Source organism: Cetorhinus maximus, chromosome 9, assembly GCF_964194155.1.
Source record: "Cetorhinus maximus chromosome 9, sCetMax3.hap1.1, whole genome shotgun sequence".
Taxonomy (NCBI): domain Eukaryota; kingdom Metazoa; phylum Chordata; class Chondrichthyes; order Lamniformes; family Cetorhinidae; genus Cetorhinus; species Cetorhinus maximus.
Window position 1 is genome coordinate 31001131 of NC_135887.1, and position 23811 is coordinate 31024941.

The window sequence follows — 23811 nt, forward strand, 5'->3', positions numbered from 1 at the left end:
GCTTCCACTTTTCCCCCCTTCCCAGTGTGAGATGCAGCGATGGCCTGTGTGGGATGGATTGTGTTTCAATGTTTTCTTGTTTTTTTTAATCCTCCTCCCCTATCATGGACTCTTGGTGGGGGACAGTTCCACTTGCTCAACTGGCTGGTCTTCATCAGTATCTCAAGACGGTGAATATTAGCAGGCTATTTGACCACAGTGAAGCCTGATCCTGTCATCACCTAATGTCTACTTTCTGCTGTAGTGACTGCACTGGGATCAACAATGGGAGCCCTGGCTGATTCTTCCCTCTCTACTCAGTGCTTTGAAGCCCAATTATAATATGCACATACAAAGAGAAGAAAATAGTCATCCTTATGACTGACTGCAGTGACGGGCAGCTACAACACTGGCACCTACCTTTAGTGTGGAAAATTTCCCATGTATGTCCAGGCTACAGAAAGCAGGACAAATTCAATCCTGCCAATTACAGCCCGATCAGTCTACATTCAATCATCAGCAAAGTGATGGAAGATGTCATTGACTGCACAACCAAGCAGCATTTACTCACCAATAACTTATTCATGGATGCTTAGTTTGGATTTTGTCAGGGGCAGTCTGCTCCAAACCTCATCACAGCCTTGGTCCAAACACAGATAAAAGCTGAATTCCAGAGGTGAAGCCAGAGTTACAGACCTTGACCTCAAGGCAGCATTTGATGGAATGTGGCATCATGGAACGTAGCAAAATTGAACTCAGTGGGTATCAGGGGGAAACCCCTCTGCTGTTTGGAGTCATACCTAGCAAAAAGGAAGATGTTGCACTTGTTGGAGGACAATCATCTCAGCTCCAGGACGTCGCTGCAGGAGTTCTGCAGGATAGCGTCCTAGGCCCAATCATCTTCAGCTGCTTCATCAATGACCGTCCTTCCATCATAAGGTCAGAAATAGAGACGTTCGCTGATGTTTGCACAGTGTTCAGTACCATTCATAACTCAGATCCTGAAAGCAGTTTGTGCCCACATGCAGCAAGACCTGGATGACATTCAAGCTTAGGCTGATGTGGGATGTGAATGTTACTTGCCACAAGTGCCAGGCAATGACCATCTCCCACAAGAGAGAGTCTCAACATCTCCACTTGACATTCTACAGCATTACCATTGCTGAATCCCCCACTATCAGCATTCTGGGGATTACCATTGACCACAAACTGAACTAGCCATATAAATACTGTGGCTACAAGAGCAGGTCAGAGGATGGGAATTCTACGGCAAGTAACTCTCTCCTCCTGACCCCAAAAACCTGTCCACTGTCTACAAGTCAGGAGTGAGATTGAATACTCTCCACTCACCTGGATACATGCAGCTACAACGACACTCGAGCTAATGCCATCCAGGACAAAGCCGCTTTCTTCGTTGACAACCCGTCCATAATTTTGAACGTTCCCATCCAGATCCACAACCTCCAACCCTGATAAACAGTGGCAGCAGTATATACCACCTACAAGATGCACTGCAGCAATTCGCCAAGGCTCCTTCGGCAGTATCTTCCAAGCCAGTGACCTCTACCACCTGGAAGGATAAGGGCTGCAGTCACTTGGAGCACCACCGCCTGTAAATTCCCCTCCAAGCCCCACACCATCCTGATTTAGAACTAAATTGCTGTTCCTTCACTGATGATGGGTCAGAATCCTGGAGCTCCCTTCATAACAGTACTGTGGGTGTATCGACGCCACATGGACTGCAGCAGTTCAATAAGACAGCTCGCTACCACCTTCTCAAAGTCAGTTAGGAGAGGGCGCTGGTGCTATATGCTGGCCTTGCCAGCAACATTCAGATCTCATGACTGTTTGTATTGTAACTGCCTTTTATTTCAATGACAGACAGGAAGAAACCCTCTCATCTAGCTAACCTGTCCTTCACAGTTGTGGGATATATGTTCCATTCCATTTGAAATCGTGATTCCCCATCTAGTTTAAAATTGGGTGAAGGTAATGTTTGTGCCCCTGTTTTATTCTGCTAGCCTGTGCATAAACAATATATATCAAGAACTAATTGATGGATTTTGGTGAAACTTGGTACGCAGAGTATGGCCCAAGGAAGAACTAATTAGTTTTTTTGCAGAGTTGCAGATCTGGATCCTGGTATTTTTTTTTAAAAGGATCCATTAATGTTGGGAGATGGGGTGAATTGACGTGATTTGACTTTTTAAAGAATGTTGTGGGTTGTTTCATTTTGAATGTTGTGGATTGTCTCAGCTGCTGTGGTGGAATTTGTCACAGCTGTCAAAATGTGAGCAGAGTTTTCAGAGCAGGTTATTGGATATGGATTGCCCTGAAGCCTCCTCAGTGAGATGCTATTAATAAAAAGATTGATTTTTTTTTCAGCTTGGTATTCAAAAAACCCCAAAGAGCTGCGTAATTGTGATTGAGTTAACACAGCGCGGCAAAGGTATACACTCTAATTAGTGTCCTCTTCGCTTGTTCTGGGACTGCAACCTGTGTTCTAGATTCCCCAGAGAGGGGAAACATATTTTCTCAATACTACCCTTAATTTGTAAGTTTAATTTAGATTACCTTTTATTCTTCTCAGCTCCAGAAAACATACTCCTACTCAGTCTCTCCTCGTAAAACAGTCCCCTTACCCCAGAACCAATCTAGTGAACCATCATTGCACCCCCTCTATGGCAATTATGTCTGTCCTTGGATAAGGAAATTAAAACTGCACACAAGTTCCCCATGTGTGGCCAAACCTGACCAAAGCTCTATATAATTGCAGTAAGACTTATTTACGCAAACTCTAATCCTTCTGTAATAAAAGCTGCATACCATTTGCCTTCCTAATTGCTTGCTGTACCTGCATATTAACTTTCTGAATGCAAACATTTCCCAGTGTCTCACCATTCAAAAACATTCTTTTAAAAAAAATTTCCTACCAAAGTGAATAACTTCACACTTTTTGCCACATTTTGTTTCATCTGCCATGTTCTTGCCCACTCACCCAACCTGCCTATGTTCCTCTGCAGCCTCTTTGCATCCTCCTCACTTTACTTTCCCACCTAACTTTTTATCATCCACAAATTTGGACTTGTTACACTCTGTACCCTTAACTAAATCATTATCCTTGTGGTACCCCACTAGTTGTAGCCTGTTTTCTGCCCATTAACCAATCTTAATCTATGCTAATATGCAATGAGCCTTGAATTTGTGTATAAGCTCTTGTGTGGAAACTTATATCGAATGCTTTCTGAAAATCCAAATAAACCACAATAAATTTTTCCCTTTACTATCTTACTAGTTGTATGCTCAAAAAAAACTCAACAGATTTGCCAACCAAGATTTCCCTTTCACAATCCTATGTTGACCTTGCTGAATCATATCATGATTTTTAAATGCCCTGTTACCATGTTCCTAGTAATAGATTCTAGCACTTTGCCGACAACTGATTTTAGGCTAACTGACCTACCATTTTCTCACTTCCTCCTTAAATCATGGGGTTATATTTGCTACCTTGCAATCCGTAGGAACTGTAATTTAAGGGATTCTGGAAGAGCAAAACCAATGCATGCATTATCTCTGCAACTACCTCTTTTAAAGTCCCAGGATGTAGGTTGTCAGGTCTAGTGGCTTTTTTGCCACTTAGCCTCATTAATTTCTCCAGTACTGTTTCTTTATTTATACTGAGATTTTTAAGTTCTTTATTCTCACTAGACCTTTGGTTTCCTCATTATTTTCAGAATTTTATTTGTCTTCTACCGTGAAGATAGATACAAAGTATTTGTTTAATGTCTCTGCCCCTTTATTCCCCATTATAATTTTGCAGTTTCTGCCGCTGATAGGCCGGCATTTATTTTCAGTAATCTCTTTGCTATCTACATACCTAAAGAAATATTTACAATCTACATGTTTAGTCTAGGTTGTAATTGTATCTGTGAGATCTCCGGATACAAATGCTGCTTGCGGGCTTCAGTGAACTTGTGTTGTGAGGAAGTATCAGAGAAGTAGCGAATACAACCCAGGATGGCCGAACCTGTTGTGTTCCCTCTATCCAAAGTGCACCCTGGTGTCTATGTAGCATATGGGTGGGACTTGCAACTTTGAAAATCTGCCACTTTTAGCTGATTCAAACTATCAAGACTGGCTCTGCCTCTTCTGTGCTAATTAGAGTCCAGATGGTGGCTTATGATCAAGAAATGAAAGAGGTTCATTTCCTTGTGCATTGTGGTCTTTGATCATCAGTGAAATTGTTGCTGTAAATAGCAGATTCTTGTACTGTTAACCAACCGATTAGCCGCAGTGAATGGCTTGTCTCGTTTACCAATGAATCATACTGCCTGTCTGTAAACTTGAGTGGAACGAATCTTTGGACCAAGTTGTTTTTCCCCGGTGCATTGGTCAATCCTGTTAAGCTCCACATACGAAGAGAGCAAAGGCAGGGCAATGGAGTCGTGATACAGATCAGGCATGATATGATTGAATGGCTTACTTCTGTCTTCCTATGTTCTGAAGGATAAATTTATATATACAGGGTAGGAGGAAATTTCAGTTCAGAAGATCCAATTTTTGGTTTATAGACAAGTAAAACATTGTTTTGTTCCATTGTGTTTATGTTTTTGATTATGTTAAGATACACAAGTTGTCAATACTTAAATGGATAGGATTTTGTAATCAGGTGGCAGTTTATCCAACAGCCCTTCGGGCTTTCTTTTTATCCATGTTCTTCTGAGGGTTCATTGACCCTAGCGGACTTCTTTATACGCACAGTCCTCACTGAACTTCGGTGCTTTAAATCTCTCATTCACAAATTGCGAATAATGCCAGTTGGTATGGTGGGTTTTAAAAACTCTGTCTGCGTTTAATAGTTACCATTCCAAAATGGTTTATTGGTCGTGTGGTGTCTCTTTAATCCTATTTACAATATTTAGTGCAATGATTTTCTGGGCTGACTTCAGAAAGGTATAATCCCCACATCGAGAGGAAACGTTTGCACCCAGGAGTGACCATTAAACCATTGAGAGAGTTGGCAATTTTTTTTAAGCTCGAGATGGACTTGCTAGGGTACTCTCAGAAAGTGTCTCCACTTGTGGGGCAATCAAAAAGCAGGGTTATCAATATCAGATCGTCACTCATAAACTTCCTTAGGGAGTGTTGAGAATGTGGAACTTGCTACATATGTACAAATGTAGAAATGTGATGAGCAGGAAAAGATCAGCCGGTACACCATGACTAAACATTTTCTCACTTCTGCTTTCCCTATCTCTGCACCCTGCACTCACACCATGCCACACACTTTCATGTGTTGACTAATATAACATGTTTTTATACAACTGTTCTATAACATTTCATTAATTGTTACCTCTGTCTCTAGGCTATGGACTTTAGACCCTGCTGGGGCTTTATTTTTATAAGGAGGACACTCTATATTACTCAGGCACCTTCCTAAAAATAAAATTGCCAACTCTCTCAATGGTTTAATGGTCATTCCTGGGTGCAAACGTTTTCTTTCAATGTGGGGATTATACCTTTCTGAAGTCAGCCCAGAAAAACATTAATCCTATTTACAATATTTAGTACAATGAGGAACCATACTACCACTAAACCATTTTGGAATGGTGGCTATTAAACGCATACAGGGTTTTTTAAACCTACCATACCAACTAGCATTATTCACAATTTGCAAATGAGAAATGTAAAGCACCGGAGTTCAATAAGGAACTGTGCATGTATGCATCTCTGTATTTAACACATAGGCCCCCATCCGAGTCTTACAGGAATGTTATTGTCTTCTGGAATGTGTAAGGTCTTATTATCTGCAAGTGTCTAGTTTTTCTTTCACGGTTTGTTCCTAAACAAAACCTGTTATCTGTAAGCTTAGCGAGTATGTCAAGAACCTGCAATTCACAAGGACAATTTAACCTGCTTTGTATAGCCAGGGTCTGGTGGGAAAATGGACTACCAGCAGTGGTCAATATTTTAAACAGTTGCATTTAAGGGGAGTACATGAGGGAGAAAGGAATAGAATATGATAGTTTGGTGAAGTAGGGTGGGAGAAAGTTTGTGCAGAGTACAAAAGCCAGCATAGACTGACTTATGTAAATTTGATATCATCTTTGCTAGTGTAGATCCTTCTTTCCTCCCTTCCTTCCTTCCTTGTCGCATTTTGATTTTTTTTTTAAAATCTAAATTCCTTTTCCAGTCTTTTGATGCCTAAGTTTGGTATGTAGTTCTAAGTGGACATTCTAGAATGCGATGACAGACTTTTTGAAAATGGGATATATCATAGCCAAGCTTGTGCTATCCTTTCCCAATATCCATGCATATACTTTCCAGCAGAGGTGACTGGCTAACAGAAAGGAGTAGAAAGTAGTTCCTAACCTAGAGGAATGATGAACAATTGGAGGAGGTGACATTATGACCTTACCTTCTCAGCCCAAATTTTCTCCTCTACCCTCTTTGAGTGACATTGACTTCTTGTGAGTTACAGTTCTGCTGTTTTTAGATTTCCTCCAGCTCCCCACCAAAGTGAGCATTCGACATTCCTAAGGTTCAGCTGTGGCAAACTGTTCCATTTGAGGTATTACCAAGGGAGCTAACTTCTGGTCCCCACCCGTGCACTTTAAGTTGGATGCAATCAGGAGCGGGATCACCAGTCCCTCAGCAGTTGCATGGTCCTTGTGCCCCAGGCTGAGATCAGTGAGCAGAACAATTCCACTGGTCTGCATCTGTCATCTTTGGGATAATCTAAACTTTGGGGTGGGTGGGGGTTGATTACTTTGACTGGAATTACTTCTGTAGCAACCACCATTAACATAAGGTAGATTTTACATTTTAAAAATAGAACTGTTAATGTTGGTAGCCCCTGTCCCACTCCTCGAAGTATAATTGTCAAGTCTACAGCAACATTTTTGGGGAATGAATTTGACATCCTTGGCTTGATTTAGTTAGTGCCAAGGCGCTCCAACATTGGTATAAAGGTGATTGCAGCCATTTAGTTTACAACTTTTCATACTTATGTTTCTAGTCAGGTGAGATGTGGCTTGTGATTTTGTTAGTGGCTCTGGGCAGACAGACAGCAAGATGCCAAGAGGGCGATTAAGAAGTGATTTATGGTTAGAAATCCAATCTGAAAAGGTTTCCTTGAAAGAACTTTGTGGCTTGCATGTGAACCAACTTTGTGCTAATCTGAAAAGACTTATTTTCTTGAGTGAGAGTGTTTGAAAGGCATTGGAACTCCTGGATCAGTGATACTCAGGATGGAAGGTCAGCAGGGGCTGTTACAGATCCATGCATGAATAGTTCTTCTTCTTTCTGGAGGGCACTGCTTTCAAAAGACAATAGTATGATGGTGTTGAAGCTGTAGTATCTTTTAGAAAATTAGAACTTATACTATGGTCACAGTATCACCTCAGAACACTTTTGGGAAACTCTTTCGAGTTATCACAGATTGCAACTCTTTCGAGTACAATCACAGTTCTTGGTTTCCGGGAGTGGGACATGAACCCACAACCCTCTGATTCAAAGGCGAGGGTGCTATGAACTGAGCCACAGCTGACACCTCCAACACTTTTGGGGAAACTCTTTTGAGTTACCAACAATCACAGATTGCAACTCTTTTCGAGTACAATCACAGTTCTTGGTTTCCAGGAGTGGGACATGAACCCACAACCCTCTGATTCAAAGGCGAGGGTGCTATGAACTGAGCCACAGCTGACACCTCGGGTTGATACTCTTTCGAGTTATCAACAGTTACAGATTGCAACTCTTTCGAGTACAATCACAGTTCTTGGTTTCCGGGAGTGGGACATGAGCCCACAACCCTCTGATTCAAAGACGAGGGTGCTATGAACTGAGCCACAGCTGACACCTCCAACACTTTTGGGAAGTTGCAGGTTATTGCTGTGTGTGGTAATTGGGGAGAGTCTGAAGTGCACATGGTTGCTGATGTACTGTGGGGGTAGGGAGGGGTGTCTCTGCGGCAGTTTGGGCTGATTTGACTCATTTGGGTTTTTTGCCTCCTTTTTTTATAAGCTTAATATGTTTTGGGTTTTTACAGGTTTAACCTGTACCCTTTAAGCATTCCCAAAACTAGGAGGCAGTGGGACTTGGGTTTAATGCTTTGTAATTATGTTACACATTCTACTACATGCAGTGTCCATGAAACTGCTGGTGGAGACATATTCATGGAAGGACTCATCAGGAAATGTTGCAAGTGTGCATTCTAATCTGCTTATGCTGGTTGAAGTTAGATGAAGTTCCACTGAGCTTTTGTGTGTTCTGCCATTTATAGTTCCGTTAATGTCTTGAGCATGATGATAACTGGTTATTTTTAATGAATATGTAACATGCCAACTCATCGTCATCTTGGCCTCTTTAATGCCTTTCTTGTGACTTGTACTTAACTTGAGTTCTCTGCCTGAAGGCAGGTCCTTGGCAATTATTCACTTAACCATGGGAATGTGCCACGATCTTGTTTGCTTAGGGTGGGGTGGGGCAACGATTCCACCTCAACTAGAGCTGGGATTGAACCCTGTTGCTGCTAATCTGATCCATCACAAACCGTCTAGCCAATTTAGCTCACTGTCCCCTCCCCCTTGTATCCTACTAACTCCTCTTTTCTCTAGTAATCTATTGTATTCATAAGTCTGCTGATCATCTGCTGATTTCTTGGCTGGATGCCCAGAAAACCATGTCTGTCTTTGTAGATTATAAGTGCATTAATGTCTTTTCACAGATTCTAATCTTGTCCTGAATATGACCTCCTGGAATCTGCCAGTAATACAAATTCTTACTTCCACTATGCACAAGTATCTTTAATGTTGTGAAATGTTTAAAATTATTAGCATTATTAGGGCCTTCTCCTGACTTATCCCTGACTACAGTGTGGGTTACTGTGTCCAAGTGTCCTTCTGACTGGGGCTGGGGGGCCTCTGTCTCTGACATTTTCCATCTTTTACCCAGTGCAATGCCGAGTAAGATGTGGAGTCATGTTTTGAGTTTTTGTTCCATCTTTCGGCACCTGTCACAGACAAGGAAAGCCTTGGCTGTCCAGCTCTGAGGAAAGCCGTGCGCTGTGTACATCAGTTGGGGAAAAAAACAGTTGCCACTTTGCGCATGGGTGATGAATCTTTTGTCTCCTACCCTTGAGGTCTAGAAAGCAGCTGGACATGTCACCATAGTGTCGTCCTTTCCCAGCTGAAGTTTGTGCTTCTTGCGTCTTGCATAAAATCTCTTAAACAAGGTTTGGACAATTATGCTTAGCCTTTGTGTAAGTGTGGTTTAGGTTAGACAAGCTTAAAAGTATCCCTATATTCTCTTCAAGCTAGACAACATTAGGTTTTATTTTCTTTACTTTTCAGGTTTTGAGTAGTTGGGGCATTGGGGGAATCCCTCCCAATTTCTCCAATGAGGCAACTATATATATAGCACCATGGAGTTCCCTCACCAACCCCGAAAGGTACTCCTAATGCATAAAAACAAAAAACTATTCCGGATGCTGGAAATCCAAAACAAAAACAGAATTACCTGGAAAAACTCAGCAGGTCTGGCAGCATCGGCGGAGAAGAAAAGAGTTAAAATGCATTCCTTGTTTCATGGCTTTAGGACTGGATACAGACTGTGCCTATGAAACTACAGTATAAAAATAAACGTAAATATATCCAGGAATAGAATTAGATGGTTACTATAACCTAAGCTAGGCTCAATGCTCCATGGTCCCCTTGTTACCGAACAGTAACTATGTGGACAGGGTCCAGTCCACATTATTGTTGGGGGAAGGCCCCCTCTGAGCCAACTGCTTGCAGTAGGATTTGAAGATAAGGATACAAACCTGATGTTCTTTCCTGATGTAATGCACCTTACAGTCATTGAGTGTCTGTTTGATGTAGAGCTTAATGAGCCACACTTTAATCCCTAGAAGGGGAAAAAGGAATTTGGAACAAGACTATGAAGTGAAATGCTCAGCTACATTCGCTAACAGTCAGACTTTAAAATATGTCCACTTTTATATTGCTGCACAGAATACCATTAGATGTCACTTGGGTTCAGATTCGAAGTACCATGTCCTGCAATTTAGCTTCTCAGCAAGAACGCATATTTAGTATTCAGGAGACTTAGCTACAGTTTAGCAGCACAATAGTAGTTATATTTTACACTGAATCATACTGCTGTTCCTAATTTAAAATAATGAAGGGAACAGGATTTGTTCATCTGGAACATTAGATGCCAATTCTACTATCATTTTGTGTCCCATGTGAGATGGCTTCAGCTTTGAGTTGACGTAGAAGCAGCGCTTTGGTGTGAACTTGCCAAACTCTGCACTTTGAATGCTAGATGATTCCCGAGGAAATAGTGCTGCATCACATCACATAGTTATCATAAACATTTAAATGAAGATTCTCATTTAGATTTGCGTGAAGTTACCAGTTAGTGTACCATTAAGCATATAGATCAGAGGTCCCAGGTTCAGTTTCCCAGTTTGCTGATGTCAGTCAAGGTAGCTGTTGAGGTGATACAATCTTCTCCTGGATAGGGAATGGCAAAATCAGCCAAGGCTCCCGCTTTGTCTTGTGTATCTGGTACTTAATGTGCTTCTGAAGAAGAGGAAGAGAGAAAATTAAACCAGCAATTTGGAGTTGGCTCCATGTTGAACCAACACCAGGCATATTATACCGCACATCCAGGGATGTATTATATGTATGATCACAATAAAGCATTGTCTTGGGGAAAGGGGTGGACTACATATCAGTTACATAGTATTATATAGAATGTACAGCACAGAAACAGGTCTCTCGGCCCAATATGTCTGTTGGTGTTTATGCTCCACCCAAGCCTAATCCAGCCTTACTTCATCTCACTCTATTGATTGCTTTTTTCTCCATACATAGCGAGTTTCCTCATAATGTATCTATGCTATTCACCTCAACCACTCCATATTGTATCAATTTAGGGGCATAGGAACAAAAGCAGGCCATTTAGCCCCTCAAACCTATTCTGCCATTCAGAATAGGCTGATCTGTGACCTAACTTCATATACTCCTCTTTACTCCATATCCCTTAATACCTTTTGGAAAACAGAGAACTAGCAATGCCAGCTTGAAAATTAACAAATGCTCTAGCATCAGTTGCCACTTGCAGAAGAGTTCCAAATTTGTACCAACCTTTGTGTGGAGAAGTATTCCCTCATTTTACTCCTGAAAGACCTAGCTCTAATTTTTAGACTATAACCCTAGTCTGAGACTCCCTAACCAACGGGAACAGATTCTCTCTCCATCTACCCCATCTGTTCCCCTCAATATCTTGACAACTTTGACCTGATCACCAAGCAGGATTTCCAAGGAATACAATCCTAGTTTGTGTCATCTCCTGTGTAATTTAGAGTCCAGGTATCACTCTGGTAAACCAATGCAGCACTCCTTCCCCAAGGCCAAAACCGTTCACAGTAAATCCAAGTGTGATCTAACTAGGGCTTTGTATAGCTGAAGCATGACTCCTAGTCTTCGAAATGTAAAGGCCAGCATTCCATTAGCTTACATAACTTAGAAGGTACCCTGTCCCATTCTTTTTAGATCCTTCCCTCCCTTAAACCCCTCTGCTCTCTATCTTGCTTTCCTCCTTTAAAATACTCCCTTAAAACCCACCTTTCACCAAGCTTTTGGTCACCTGCCCTAATATCTCCTTATGAGGCTCCATGTCATATTTTGCTTTATAAACCCTTTGTGAAGCACTTTGAGATATTTTATTACGTTAAAGGCACAATATAAATATGTTGATTTTAGGTTCAAAGTAGATGACTTCACAGTTGCTCATATTGAGATCCATTTGCTACAGTTTTGCTAATTCTCATAATCTATCTCTAAATTTGTTTGCATCTACACTGTTAGCAATGCTGCTTCACCTTTTGTGTCATTGGCAAATTTGGATATGTAGCCCCCTGTGCCATCATCTAAGTTGTAAATAAACATGGTGAATAATTAACGTCTCAACACATCATGCCAGAACACCACTAAATGCATCCGAATAATTGCGCTACCTGCCCATTATCCCTACTTTCTGTATCCTGCACTAGGCCAATTTCTGCAACAGGTCAGTAATTTCAAATCCACATTCTAACCACTGAGTGAAGAAGTTTCTCCTGAATTTCTTGGTCACTTATTCGTGACTATCTTAAAAATGAAGGGATAAGTTGTAGGAGCTGTTTTGAGACAGAAGGGGGAGGGGGATGCGCACAAAATATTGCTGAGTTCACAGCCGTTTAACACTGTTGTGCTTCTTTTAACACTTCTACCAGTGTTGCTCTTATCTGATCACAGTTTTCTGTAAATAAGTTTACTGAACGACTTGAGAAACTTAAACTAGTGTAGGAATTGTAGCTCTGAGCATTTTGTATGATGGGAAATAGAAACTAAAAAAACATATGGCCCATTAACAAGAATTGCCTTTTTTCTAACAGAACCTGCAACTGTAACTTTTAATATTTTTGACTTTGGGCCACCCTGTGGGCTAGCACCAATTGCACTACTTATTTGCTCGACCTTTTAGTGTTAGTTTCTGTTTATGAAGGGGAGTCAAGAGTTCAGTGTTGATATATTTTGCAATTCCCCATGTTGAAGGGTACTGAGGCTAATTTGGGGTTTCAATTTGGGACATTCTTGATTGGTCTTATACTGGGCATGTTGTTTACTAACTGAGCCATGGAGCCACTCAAAGTCAAGAAAAACGTTAAGGGTCATAATTTCAATCTGTCACATTACAGAATACTTGAGTGAATGAGTATTAGGAATAGTGTAGACTTAGTAAACACGAGAGTGAGTTTTGGCGAGGGACCGTGGTAGTTCAGGTATCCATGCTTAACTATCAGCCTTGTGGTATGAGGGTGTTTCAGCATTGCTCTTGCTGAGTTATGTTTCTGTTTCTGCATGTATTTCTGACAAATGGAAGTTGTGCAATGGTGGTGCAGTGGTTAGAGCTGCTGCCTTGCAGCACCAGGGACCCGGATTCAATCCTGACCGTGGGTGCCTGTGTGGAGTTTGCATGGTCTCCCCATGTCCGCGTGGGTTTCCTCCGGGTGCTCTGGGATCCTCCCACCATCCAAAGGGTTAGGTGGATTGGCTACGGTCAATTGCCCTTTAGAGTGTCTGTGTGTGTGTGTGACTTGTGTTTCAGATGCTGACTGACTGACTGACGTGTGTTTGCAGCACTTTTTATTTTGCTTCCTTCTTTCCTCACCGCTTTTCTGAGTTTTCCCATGAATGCATTTTAAAGGGAAACACATGAAGGAGAAAGGAATAGTTATGGTGATTGAGTTAAATGAAGAGGGGAGGAAGGAGGCTCATGTGGAGCATTAACACTGCATAGGCAATTTGGCCCAAATAGCCTGTTTCTGTGCCCTAAATTCTATGTAATTATTTAAAAGAAGTTCCGATCTGCAGGAGGGTGATATTTCTCCTCCATGATTTTTTTCAAAGCTACGTAAAATGTAATAAGATATCATCGTGCAGAGATGAGCAGGTAGCCAGCAGAGCCCCTGAGCATTACTTTTGCTGGTACTTAAAGGAGGCAGGTGCGTTATCAACTACAGTGACTAGATTGCAATAGCTAAACAATCTATTCTGTGTTAATTTACGATCATATCTTGTTTTATTGACCTCCTCTTGTTATAGGAATGCTGTAAACTTGTCCCATTGCTAATGGTAACCTTAAAATTAGAGCTTGCCCATTCAGGAGCAAAATTAGGAAATGCGTTTTCACACAGAAGGGTATTAGAAATCTGTAAATCTTTCTTTAACACCTGCACCACCCCACCCCCACCCAAACAAAGGCTGGATGTGGGTACTATTGGAGCTTTCAAAGACTGGCAGTTTTTTTGGTCAAGTAGAGGTATTGACATGTGGCATAAAGTTGACGTGCAGATCAGCCATGATCACATTGAATAGGCTGTAGGATTTGATTGACTTATGTTCCTATGTTCCTGTTCATTGCTTTCATCCTCCCATTTTCCCCCACCCCTTCTGAATCTTTGGACTCCTGTTGATGTGCAGTCCCATAGATGCTTGGCAATTTCTTTTAGCCAAGCCTCACATAGCCAAGGCCTTCGAGCATCGGTGAGTTATTTAGCTGCGACAGATGTAACTGACAAGGCCCATTTGACCTCCATCGGACAGAGCTTCAGCAGATGTTGCAGATCTATCGGGGAATAGGGATCTTTCCGCCCTCTTGCAGGGGTTGGTGTCTTTCTTGGGCGTTGTTCTGAGTGCCAGCTTCTTCCAGGCTATCTTGCTTCTGGGGCCACTATAAAGGTGTGATTTTTTTTTTTCTCTCTCTCTGATGGCATACCACTGAATCATGCAAGCCAGTAGGAAAATCAGGAGTTTACTGGTGCTGGGAATTATCACACCATGTCCCTACACACCTACAATTGGTTGCCACATAGTCGTCAGGAGTAGGAACCTGTGATAGCTTAGTTCCTTTATCTGTTGCTTCTAACTGACTGACTGTTTTGTCCCCATCTCTATCTTAGCTAAAAGTAGCAAGCAGTGTGTATCGAGTCAGCGTTCTGATCTCAGCTGCTCAACTGCCCAAGTGAACTGAGCCTTTGGAAGAAACTGTAGGCTCAGTTACATATCTCTGGAATTCGACTATGGAATTGTCCCGCCCTATCTCCAGCTGTCTTGTTTCTTAGCTCCATTAACCTGCTTGCAATCTTGCACTGCTAAACAAGCTATCACTATATTGACTAGTACCAAATCTATCCCACTAGTTTTCTCTTGAGCTGCTCTATCTGTTGTACTTGGTCACTCTCTATCTTTTGACCCTTCTAGCAACTTCAGGATGTCCAGGGTTCTAGCTCTGTCCCAATGGATGACTTTGAATCACCCAGCCCTATTTTTGTTTTTGAGTATCTTTTCACTTCACAAACTCCACCTTCCACACCTGGGCTTTATTTAGAATGAAGACTTGAGAGGAATAAAAGTGTTTTCATCTGAGAAAATAGAGCTTCTCTGAAGGCAGTTTTAGGAGTGGGTAGATGACAAGGCCAGTGCTGTGTCAGCCAGTTACCCTTACTCTCACCCTTAAATCAGAGGTTGTGGGTTCAAGTCCCACTCCAGGACTTGAGCATAAAAATCAAGTCCGACACTCCAGTGCTGTACTTCGGGAGTGCTGCACTGTTGGAGGGCACTGTCATTTGGATGAAATGTAAAACACTCCCCTCTCATAGATGTAACATATCCCATGCTATTTTCAAAGAAGAACAAGGGCATTATCCCAATATCCTAGCCAATATTGATCCCTCAATCAACAGCCCTAAAACAGATTACCTGGTCATTAACAGATGGTTGTTTCTGGAAACTTGCTATGCGCAAATTGGCTGCTGCGTTTTAGACATTACAAAAGTGACTATGCTTCAAAAGTACTTCATTGGTGTAAGGTTCTTCAGCATCCTGAGATAGTTATGGACTATATAAATGCAAATTTTTCTTTAGAATACCCTAATAGATGTTAAGCGGGGGGACATTAATTACCTGAATATAGATTGGGATATTGGTAGTGTTAAGGGTAGAGAGGGGCAAGAGTTCCTAGAGTGTGTTCAGGAGAATTTTCAACAGCAGTATGTGTCCAGTCCAACAGAAAAGGAGCCACTCCCACTGCTCGTCCTGGTTCTTCGAATTGAGGTGGGCCAAGTAGATCAAGTGTCAGTGAAGGAACATTTAGGAGATAGTGATCAATGTATTATAAGGTTTAGGATGAAACTGATGTTCACCACCTCGTGAAATGTGCCTTTGCAAAGAAAGTCTGGAGAGAGATGCAGTGGTTTTTGTCGGGGTTCATCCCGAGCAGTTCTGTGACACAGGACTCTGTGCTCTACGGGTTGTTCCCAGGGACACACACTGAGACAAACATCAACTGCAGCTGGAGGATCATCAATCATCAACTCGGTGAAAGATGCTCTTTGGTCTGCCCAAAACTTGTTGGTCTTCCAGTGCAAAGAATTGTCCCCGACTGAGTGTTGCAGACTGGCACATTCCAACGTCCAGGACTATGTGCGGAGGGATGCACTAAGGCTTGGGCCAGCCACCGCAAAGGCGCAATGGGGAAAGGTCGCTGCCTAAGACCCTTCAGCCATAGTGCACCGAGGGGCAGGAAATTGTATAGACCCCTCAGGCTGTATGACTCACAAGAAATGTATACAGTGAATACTAAATGTATGGCAGCACCTCAGAGTGCAACATGATCTATGTCGGTAACAAGTAGAGGAAACAAGATTAAGAATAAAAGCGGAAAATGTTGGAAATGTTCAGTGGGTCAGCCAGCATCTGTGGAGAGAGAGTTGACATTTCATCAGCCAGAAATTTTTAGCGAAGATTCTACCCACAGATGCTGCCTGACCTGCTGAGCTTTTCCAGTATCTGCAGTATTTGACTTTTTCCATTTGGTTAAGAATAAAATTGTTCTCTGTTTATTCTTCCAATGAAAGATTCATTCTCCTGAATGATAATTTGGAACTGAGGGCATAAATGCAACATTCATACTGAAAATAAAGGGGAAGGTTGTAAAATTCATTGTTAGAATATGGAACGTGTTCTTGCAAGTGGCAAATGAGGTTGGGTTAGTCCCGACTGAAGGGGAATAAAGAAAGAGAAACGTTGAAGTGTGGTAGTATAGTGGTAATGTCACTGGGCTAGTAGTCCAGATGCTCAGGCTAATGCTGTGGGGACGGGTTCAAATCCCACCATGGCAGCTGGTGGAATTTAAATTAAATTAATAAATCTGAAACTAAAAGTTTGCCTCAGCAATGGTGACCATAAAACATTGCTGTCCTTAGCTGGTCTGGCCTACATGTGACTCCAGACCTACAGCAATGTGGTTGACTCTTAAACGCCCTCTGAAATGGCCTAGCAAACCATTCAGTTGTATCAAAGCTGCAACAGAAAAGTCGATAAGGAATGAAACTGGATCAACCAAGGCACCGGAAATGAAAACTGCACACCCAGCTCTGTTGACACTGCAAAGTCCACTCTCGGGGCTTGTGCCAAAATTGGAAGAGCTTGTTCCACAGACTCGTCAAGCAACAGTTTTTAACATTGTCATTCTTCTGGAATCAAAGCTTAAAGACAATGCCCCAGAAATGACCATCTCTGGGTATGCCCTGTCACATCAGCAGAACAGACCCATGAGAGGTAGCAGTACAGTGGTATACAGTCGGGAGGGAGTTAGCCTGTGAGTCCTCAACATAGACTCTGGACCGCATGAAGTCAAACACGGGCAAGGAAACCCCTGCTGATTACCACCTACTGGCTTTCTCCCCCCCCCCACCCTTGCAGATGAATCAGTACTCCTCCATGTTGAACACCACTTGGAGGAAGCACTGAGGGTGGCAAGGGCACAGAATGGTACTCTGGGTGGGTATATTCAATGTCCATCACAGAGTGGCTTGATAGCACCACTACTGACTAAGTTGGCCGAGCCCTAAAGGCTGTTCGACTGGGTCTGCATGATGAGGGAACCAACATGAGGGAAAAATCTACTTGACTTCGTCTTCTCAAAGTTACATGTTGCAGATCTGTTTATCCGTATCAGTAGGAGCGACCACTGCCCAGTTCTTGTGGAGACCAAGTCCTGCCTTCACATTGAGGATACCCTCCATCATTTTGTGTGGCACTACCAATGTGCTAAATGAACAGATCTAGCAGCTCAAAACTGGGCACCCATGAGGTGCTGTGGGCCATCAGCAGCAAAACTACAATCTGTAACCTCATGGCCTTGCATATTCCCCACTCTAGCATTACCATTAAGCCAGGGGATCAACCCTGGTTCAATGAAGAATGCAAGAGGGCATGCCAGGAGCAGCACCAGGCACACTTAAAAATGAGGTGTCAACCTGGTAAGGCTACAAAAAAGGCTACTTGCATGCAAAACAGCAGAAGCAGCATGAACTAAGTGATCCCACAACCAATCGATCAGATCGAAGCTCTGCAGTCCTGACACACAAGAACATAGGACTTAGGACCAGGAGTAGGCCATTTAGCCCTTTGAGCCTGCCCTGCCATTCAATAACATCATTGCTGATCTGGTTGTGGTCTCAACTCCACTTTGCCATCTGCCCACCCTATACCATTTACCTTCCTTGCCTATCAAAAATCTGTCTAACTCTGCCTTGAGTAAATTCAATGACCCATCTTCGACTGCTTTCTGGGAAAGAGAATCCCACATATGAACAACCCTCAGAGAAAAAGATTCTCCTCAGCTCTATCTTAAATGGTAGACCTCCTTATTCTGGTTCCAGTCTCTCCCAGAAGTGGAAATATCCTCCTGGTATCTACCCAATCAAATCCCCTCAGGACCTTGTTTGTTTCAGTAAGGTCACCTCTCATTCTTCTAAACTCCAAGGGGTAAAGGCCCCATCTGATCAACCACTCCTCATAAGGTAAGCTCCTCACCCCAGGGTTGAGTGAAGTGAACCTTCTCTGAATTGCTTCTAACGCAATTGTATCTTTTTCAACTAAGGAGATCAAAGCTGTATACAGTATTCCAAATGTGCTCTCACCAAGGCCCTGTACAGCTGCAGTAAAACATCCCTGCTTTTATATTCCATTCCCCTTGCAATAACCTACAACATTCCATTTGCCTTCCTAATCACATGCTGTACCTGCATACTAGCTTTTTGTGATTCATGTACAAGGACACCCAGATCCCTTTGTACCACCAAGTTGTGCAATCTCTCGCCATTTAAATAGTATACTGCTTCTCTGTCCCTGCCAAAGTGGGCAAGTTCACATTTTGCTAAATTATACTCCGGCTGCCAATTTTTTGCCCACTCACTTAACCTGTCTATATCACTTTGCAGATTCTCCTACCTCCTCTTGACAACTTACTTTCCTACCTATCTTGGTGTCATCAGAAAATTTACCTACCGTACATTCAGTTCATTGATGTAGATTGTAAATAGTTGAGGCCCCAGGACTGATCCCTGTGGCATTCCACTTGTCACAGCTTGACAAACCAAAAAAGACCTATTTATCCCTACTTTTTGCTACCTGTTAGTTAAGCAATCCTTTATCTATGCTAATATGTTACCCCTTACACCATCTTGTGTTGTAACCTTCAATATGGCACCTTATCAAATCCCTTCTGGAAATCTAAATATCCACCTTGCTTGTTACCTTCTCAAAAAAGCTCTAATAAACACATTTTCCCTTTTACAAATCCATGTTGACTCTGCCTGATCAAATTGTGATTTTTTAAGTATCCTGCTATAAACTTCTCAAATATGGACTCCAGCAGTTTCCCTGTGACATAGGCTAGGCTAACTGGCTGTTGTTTCCAACTTTCAATCTTCTTCCTTTCTTGAATAAAAGTGCAAGATTAGCTATTTTCCAATCCACTGGTAGCCTTCCAGAATCTAAGGAATTTTGGAAGATTATAACCAATGCATCTACTATCTCTGCTGCCGCTTCTTTTAAGATGCTGGGATGCAGGCCACCTGGTCCTGGGGATTGTCAGCCTTTAGGTCTAATAGTTTTCCCAGCACCTTTTTACGTAGTGATGGTGATTGTTTGAAGTTGTTCCCTCCTGTTCACCTCTATTTTCAAGTATCTTTGGGAAGTTTTCTAACTCTTCCACAGCGAAGACAGACACACATACCTGTTTAACACCTCAGCCGTTTCTCTGATTTCCATTATCAATTCCCCAGACTCTGTCTCTAGAGGACCAACACTAGCTTTTGTTACTCATTTCCTATTGAAATACTTGTAGAAAATCTTACTATCCATTTTTATATTCCTGGCTAGCTTTCTCTCCATACTCTGCTTTCACCCTCATTATTTTTTTAGTCATTCTTTGGTCAAATTTTAAGAACAAGCAATCTCTTCTGACCTACCACTAATCTTTGCAGATTTGTATAGTGTTTCTCTCAAATTGATACTACCCTTAGCTCCCTTATTCAGCCACGGATGATGCATCCTTCTCAAAGATTCTTGCTTTCTCAGTAAATCTTTGCTGAGAGTTGTTAAATATCTCCTTAAGTCTGCCACTGTATTTCCGCTGACCTACCTAGAGACATCCGGTCATGAATGGTGGATGATTAATAAACAGCTAACTGGAGGAGGTGGCTCCGCATTTATCTCCATCCTCAATGATGGGGGAACCCAGAAAATCAGTGCAAAAGGTAAGGCTGAAGCGTTTTCAACCAAGGGCCAAGTGGATGATCCATCTTGGCCTCCTCCTGAGGCCCCCAGTATCACAAATGCCAGTTTTCAGCCAATTCGATTTACTCCATGTGATGTGATATATAACTTCTGAAAGCACTGGATGCTGCAAGGCCCCTGACAATATTCCAGCAATAGTACTGAAAACTTGTGCTCCTGAGCTAACCATGTCCCTCGCCAAGCTGTTCCAGTACTGTTACAACACTGGCATCTACCTGGCAATGTGGAAAATTACCCATGTATGTCCTGTCCACAAAAAGGTAGGACAAATCCAACCCAGCTAATTACCACCCCACCAATCTACATTTGATTATCAGCAAATTGATGGAAGGGGCCTTTGGCAGTGCTAACAAGCAGCACTTGATCAGCAAAGCCTGCTCACTGACGCTCTGTTTAGGTTCCGCCATGGCCATTCAGCTCCTGATGTCATTACAGCCTTGGCTCAAACATGGACAAAAGAGCTGAACTCCAGAGGTGAGGTGAGAGTGACTGTCTTTGACTGAGTGTGGCATCAAGGAGCCCTGGAAAAATTGAAGTCGATGGAAATCGGCGGGGGGGAAAGCTCTCAGCTGGTTGGACTCATACCTAGCCCAAAGGAAGGTGGTGGTGGTTGTTGGAGATCAGCCATCTCAGTCCCAGGGTGTCGCTGCAGGACTTCCTCAGAGTAGTGTCCTCTGCCCAACCATCTTCAGCTGCTCCATCATAAGGTCAGAAGTGCCAATGTTTGCTGATTATTGTGCAGTGTTCACCACTGGGACTCCTCACATACTGAAGCAGTTCATGCCCATGCCCATGTGCAGCAGGACCCAGACAACATTTCTGGCTTGGGCTGATAAGTGGCGAGTAATATTTGTGCTTCACAAGTGCCAGACACTGACCACCTTCAATAAAAGAGAACCTGGCCATCTCTCCTTGACATTCAATGGCATTACCATTGCTGAGTCACCCACTATCAACATCCTGGAGGTTACCATTGACCAGAAACTGAACTGGAACAGCCATATAAATACTGTGGCTACAAGAGCGAGTTAGAGGCTGGGTATCCTGAGGTGAGTAACTCACCTCCTGACTCCCCGAAGCCTTTACACTATATACAAGGCACAATTCAGGAGTGTGATGGTATACTCTCCATTTGCCTGGATGAATGCAGCTCCAACAACACTCAAGAAGCTCAACACCATCTAGGACAAAGTGGCCTGCTTGATTGGCACCCCATTCACCACCTTAAACATTCACTCCCTCCGCTACCAATGCACAGTGGCAGCAGTGTGTACCAACTACAAGATGTACTGCAACACCTCACCAAGCCTCCTTCAACAGCACCTTCCAAACCTGCGGTCTCTAGCATCTAGGAGGACAATGTAGGAGATGCATGGGAACATCACTGCCTGCAAGTTCCCCTCCAAGCCACTCACCATCCTGACTTGGAACTATATAGTCGTTCCTTCACTGTTGCTGGATCAAAACCCTGGAACTCCCTTCCTAACAGCACTAGGGGTGTACCTGCACCACATGGAATAATTAGGGATGGGCAATAAATGTTGTCCTAGCCAGTGGCCACACCCTGTGCAGTAAAAAAAATGGGATATAGAGAGAGAGAGCAGGGAATGGTATTTGAGAAAGGTGGCTTTGATTGGAGCAACATTTAAAGGGGCATGATGAACTGGCTTCCACGAGTACTGAAATTTCCATGATTGCTTTTAAGTGTTGTAATGCTCCAGCTATACTGTCAACTGATAGCGAACAATGCCACAGGTGGGGGAGAAGGGATTAGGTGGTCTGCCACTAGATGCTGGATGAGGCGCTATGTTTGAAAATCATTTGGAATTAAAGACAGCAGCTAAATACATGCTGATCAGTCAGGTCTCGAATTGGAGGAGATTTTCTTCCAATGGCAAAGGTTGGTAACAATGGGTGAAATCTGCTCTTTTGTTAAACAGGGTTAATCTCCTGAGTTTTGTTGCTGAGCCCAACAGCTTGTTGAATGCCTCTCCCTCCTTCCCCTCCCTCACAATTGCCTTTATTTGAAATAATTTTTTAAATAGCACACACTTAAAAATATGTATTTAACTATGATCTGAGCAGCACAGCCTCTCCTGCTGTGAAACCCCAGGAGCTTCTCGTCAGTACAGTGACGTATGGTTAAAAAAACACAATCAGAGGCGAGTGTTTCCTGTGAATGAGGATGTCAGCTGTCAGATTCTCCCCCCCACCCCCACCTTATCTCCTCCCCTCCCCAGTCTCCTTCCTCCTCCCCCTATCCGGAAGCTCTCAGCTGGAGATGGCATCTTTGCGAGCAGCCTCTCAGTCCTGATCGTAACGACTTCCAGACTTCGCAGAAAGCGGGAGGAAAAGGGCTCTGTTTGTGCTGTTGGGAGGGAAGAGGTGGGATAAACGAGCTCCCTTTCAGTTGGACTTGGACTTAATTGGAAAGAGCAAGTCATGTTCTTCCCAGACGCAGGTTAGGTGGAAGGCACCACAAGCTATCGATGAAAGATTGTGTGAGGACCATAAGATTGTAGCTGCTGAAGTGTCTCCGGATACAACTCTGCATACACACTCTCTCTCTCTCTCTCTCTCTCTCTCTCTCAACAATGGATATTGGAAAAACGGTAAGTGTGTGTAACTGATGGAAGGCTGGAGGACCAGAAGCTATAGAATCCTGGATGGGAGTCTTTTAAACAGTGAGAAATACCTGGGGCCAGTAATATTAACCCTTAATGATATGAAGTGTTGTAGCTTTTGTTGTGTGGAGCTGACTAGCTTCCCTGCAGTTCTCTGTACAAGTGTTACAAAGGCAGCTGTAGAAAAAAGCACTCCATTGTCGGAGCTTCTGTCAGCACTGTTGATTGGGTCGATGAGGATGGATGTGTAGAGGTAGCATGTCTAATTTAAGATTTTTTTTGTAAATGTGTATGCTGGTGTTTTGCACATGTTCAAATGCAAGCCTTTTTTCTTTGTTTTAAAAAAAAGCCCTAAACAATTGGGAAACTAATGGTTGGACAGATCTGGTATTATCACAGTACTTATTCGGTAAAATCAACGAGTGAAAGCAGTTCACTTCTCAGTGCGGCATGTGATGGTGTTTGTATTCAGTTGCATAATGTTCACTGGCTTCGATCACTGAATAGCCTAGTGAGCTGCTGCTGGCAGCTGGGGAGAGCCCTGTTTAGCATGAACAACCCACGCAGTCTGAGCATATTGTGTGGAGCACTTCCTCCTGACCCTCCCTCCCCCATCTGCTACATTCGCACCCCCTTCTGCATACAAATGCTGCTGATGCCTCTACATTCAGGCTAAAGTTTATCTTGGGATTTCTTTTAGCAGAAATTGACATTTTAAAAAGAAACTTTTCTATTTGGAAGCCCTACACGTTTGGGAAATTTGGATCGATGGATATTGATAATGGCATTGATAGAATGTCAGGGTGGCTTTATTCAGGAAGGGCAAAAGTTATTCAGTATCATGTAATGGTACAAGATTAATTCTTGATGCAGTGTGGCTCATTGAGTAACTTAAGCCCTTGGTTGAATGTGCATCCTGTTAAATGACCAAATAGAGGAGTGGGGTGTGCTTCCTGTTGAAAACCGAGTAGTTTTTGTGCTAACTCAGATTAAAGACCACACTAGAAATG

General features: G+C 42.8%; 1 protein-coding gene across 4 annotated transcripts in view; it reads left to right on the top strand.

The window, feature by feature from the left end:
* The window catches only part of hip1 (huntingtin interacting protein 1), a 299671-nt gene that overhangs the window by 51381 nt on the left and 224479 nt on the right, over nt 1–23811 (top strand). Inside the window, exon 1 of one of the 4 annotated variants that reach the window (XM_078548459.1) lies at nt 22445–22789. The exons of 2 other annotated variants lie outside the window; for them this stretch is intronic. In XM_078548459.1, the coding sequence (XP_078404585.1) occupies nt 22772–22789 (18 nt within the window). In that variant the 5' untranslated portion in view covers nt 22445–22771. Of the gene's footprint in view, nt 1–22444; nt 22790–23811 lie in introns of those variants that run through there. One more of the 4 variants, XM_078548463.1, reaches the window with a different exon arrangement.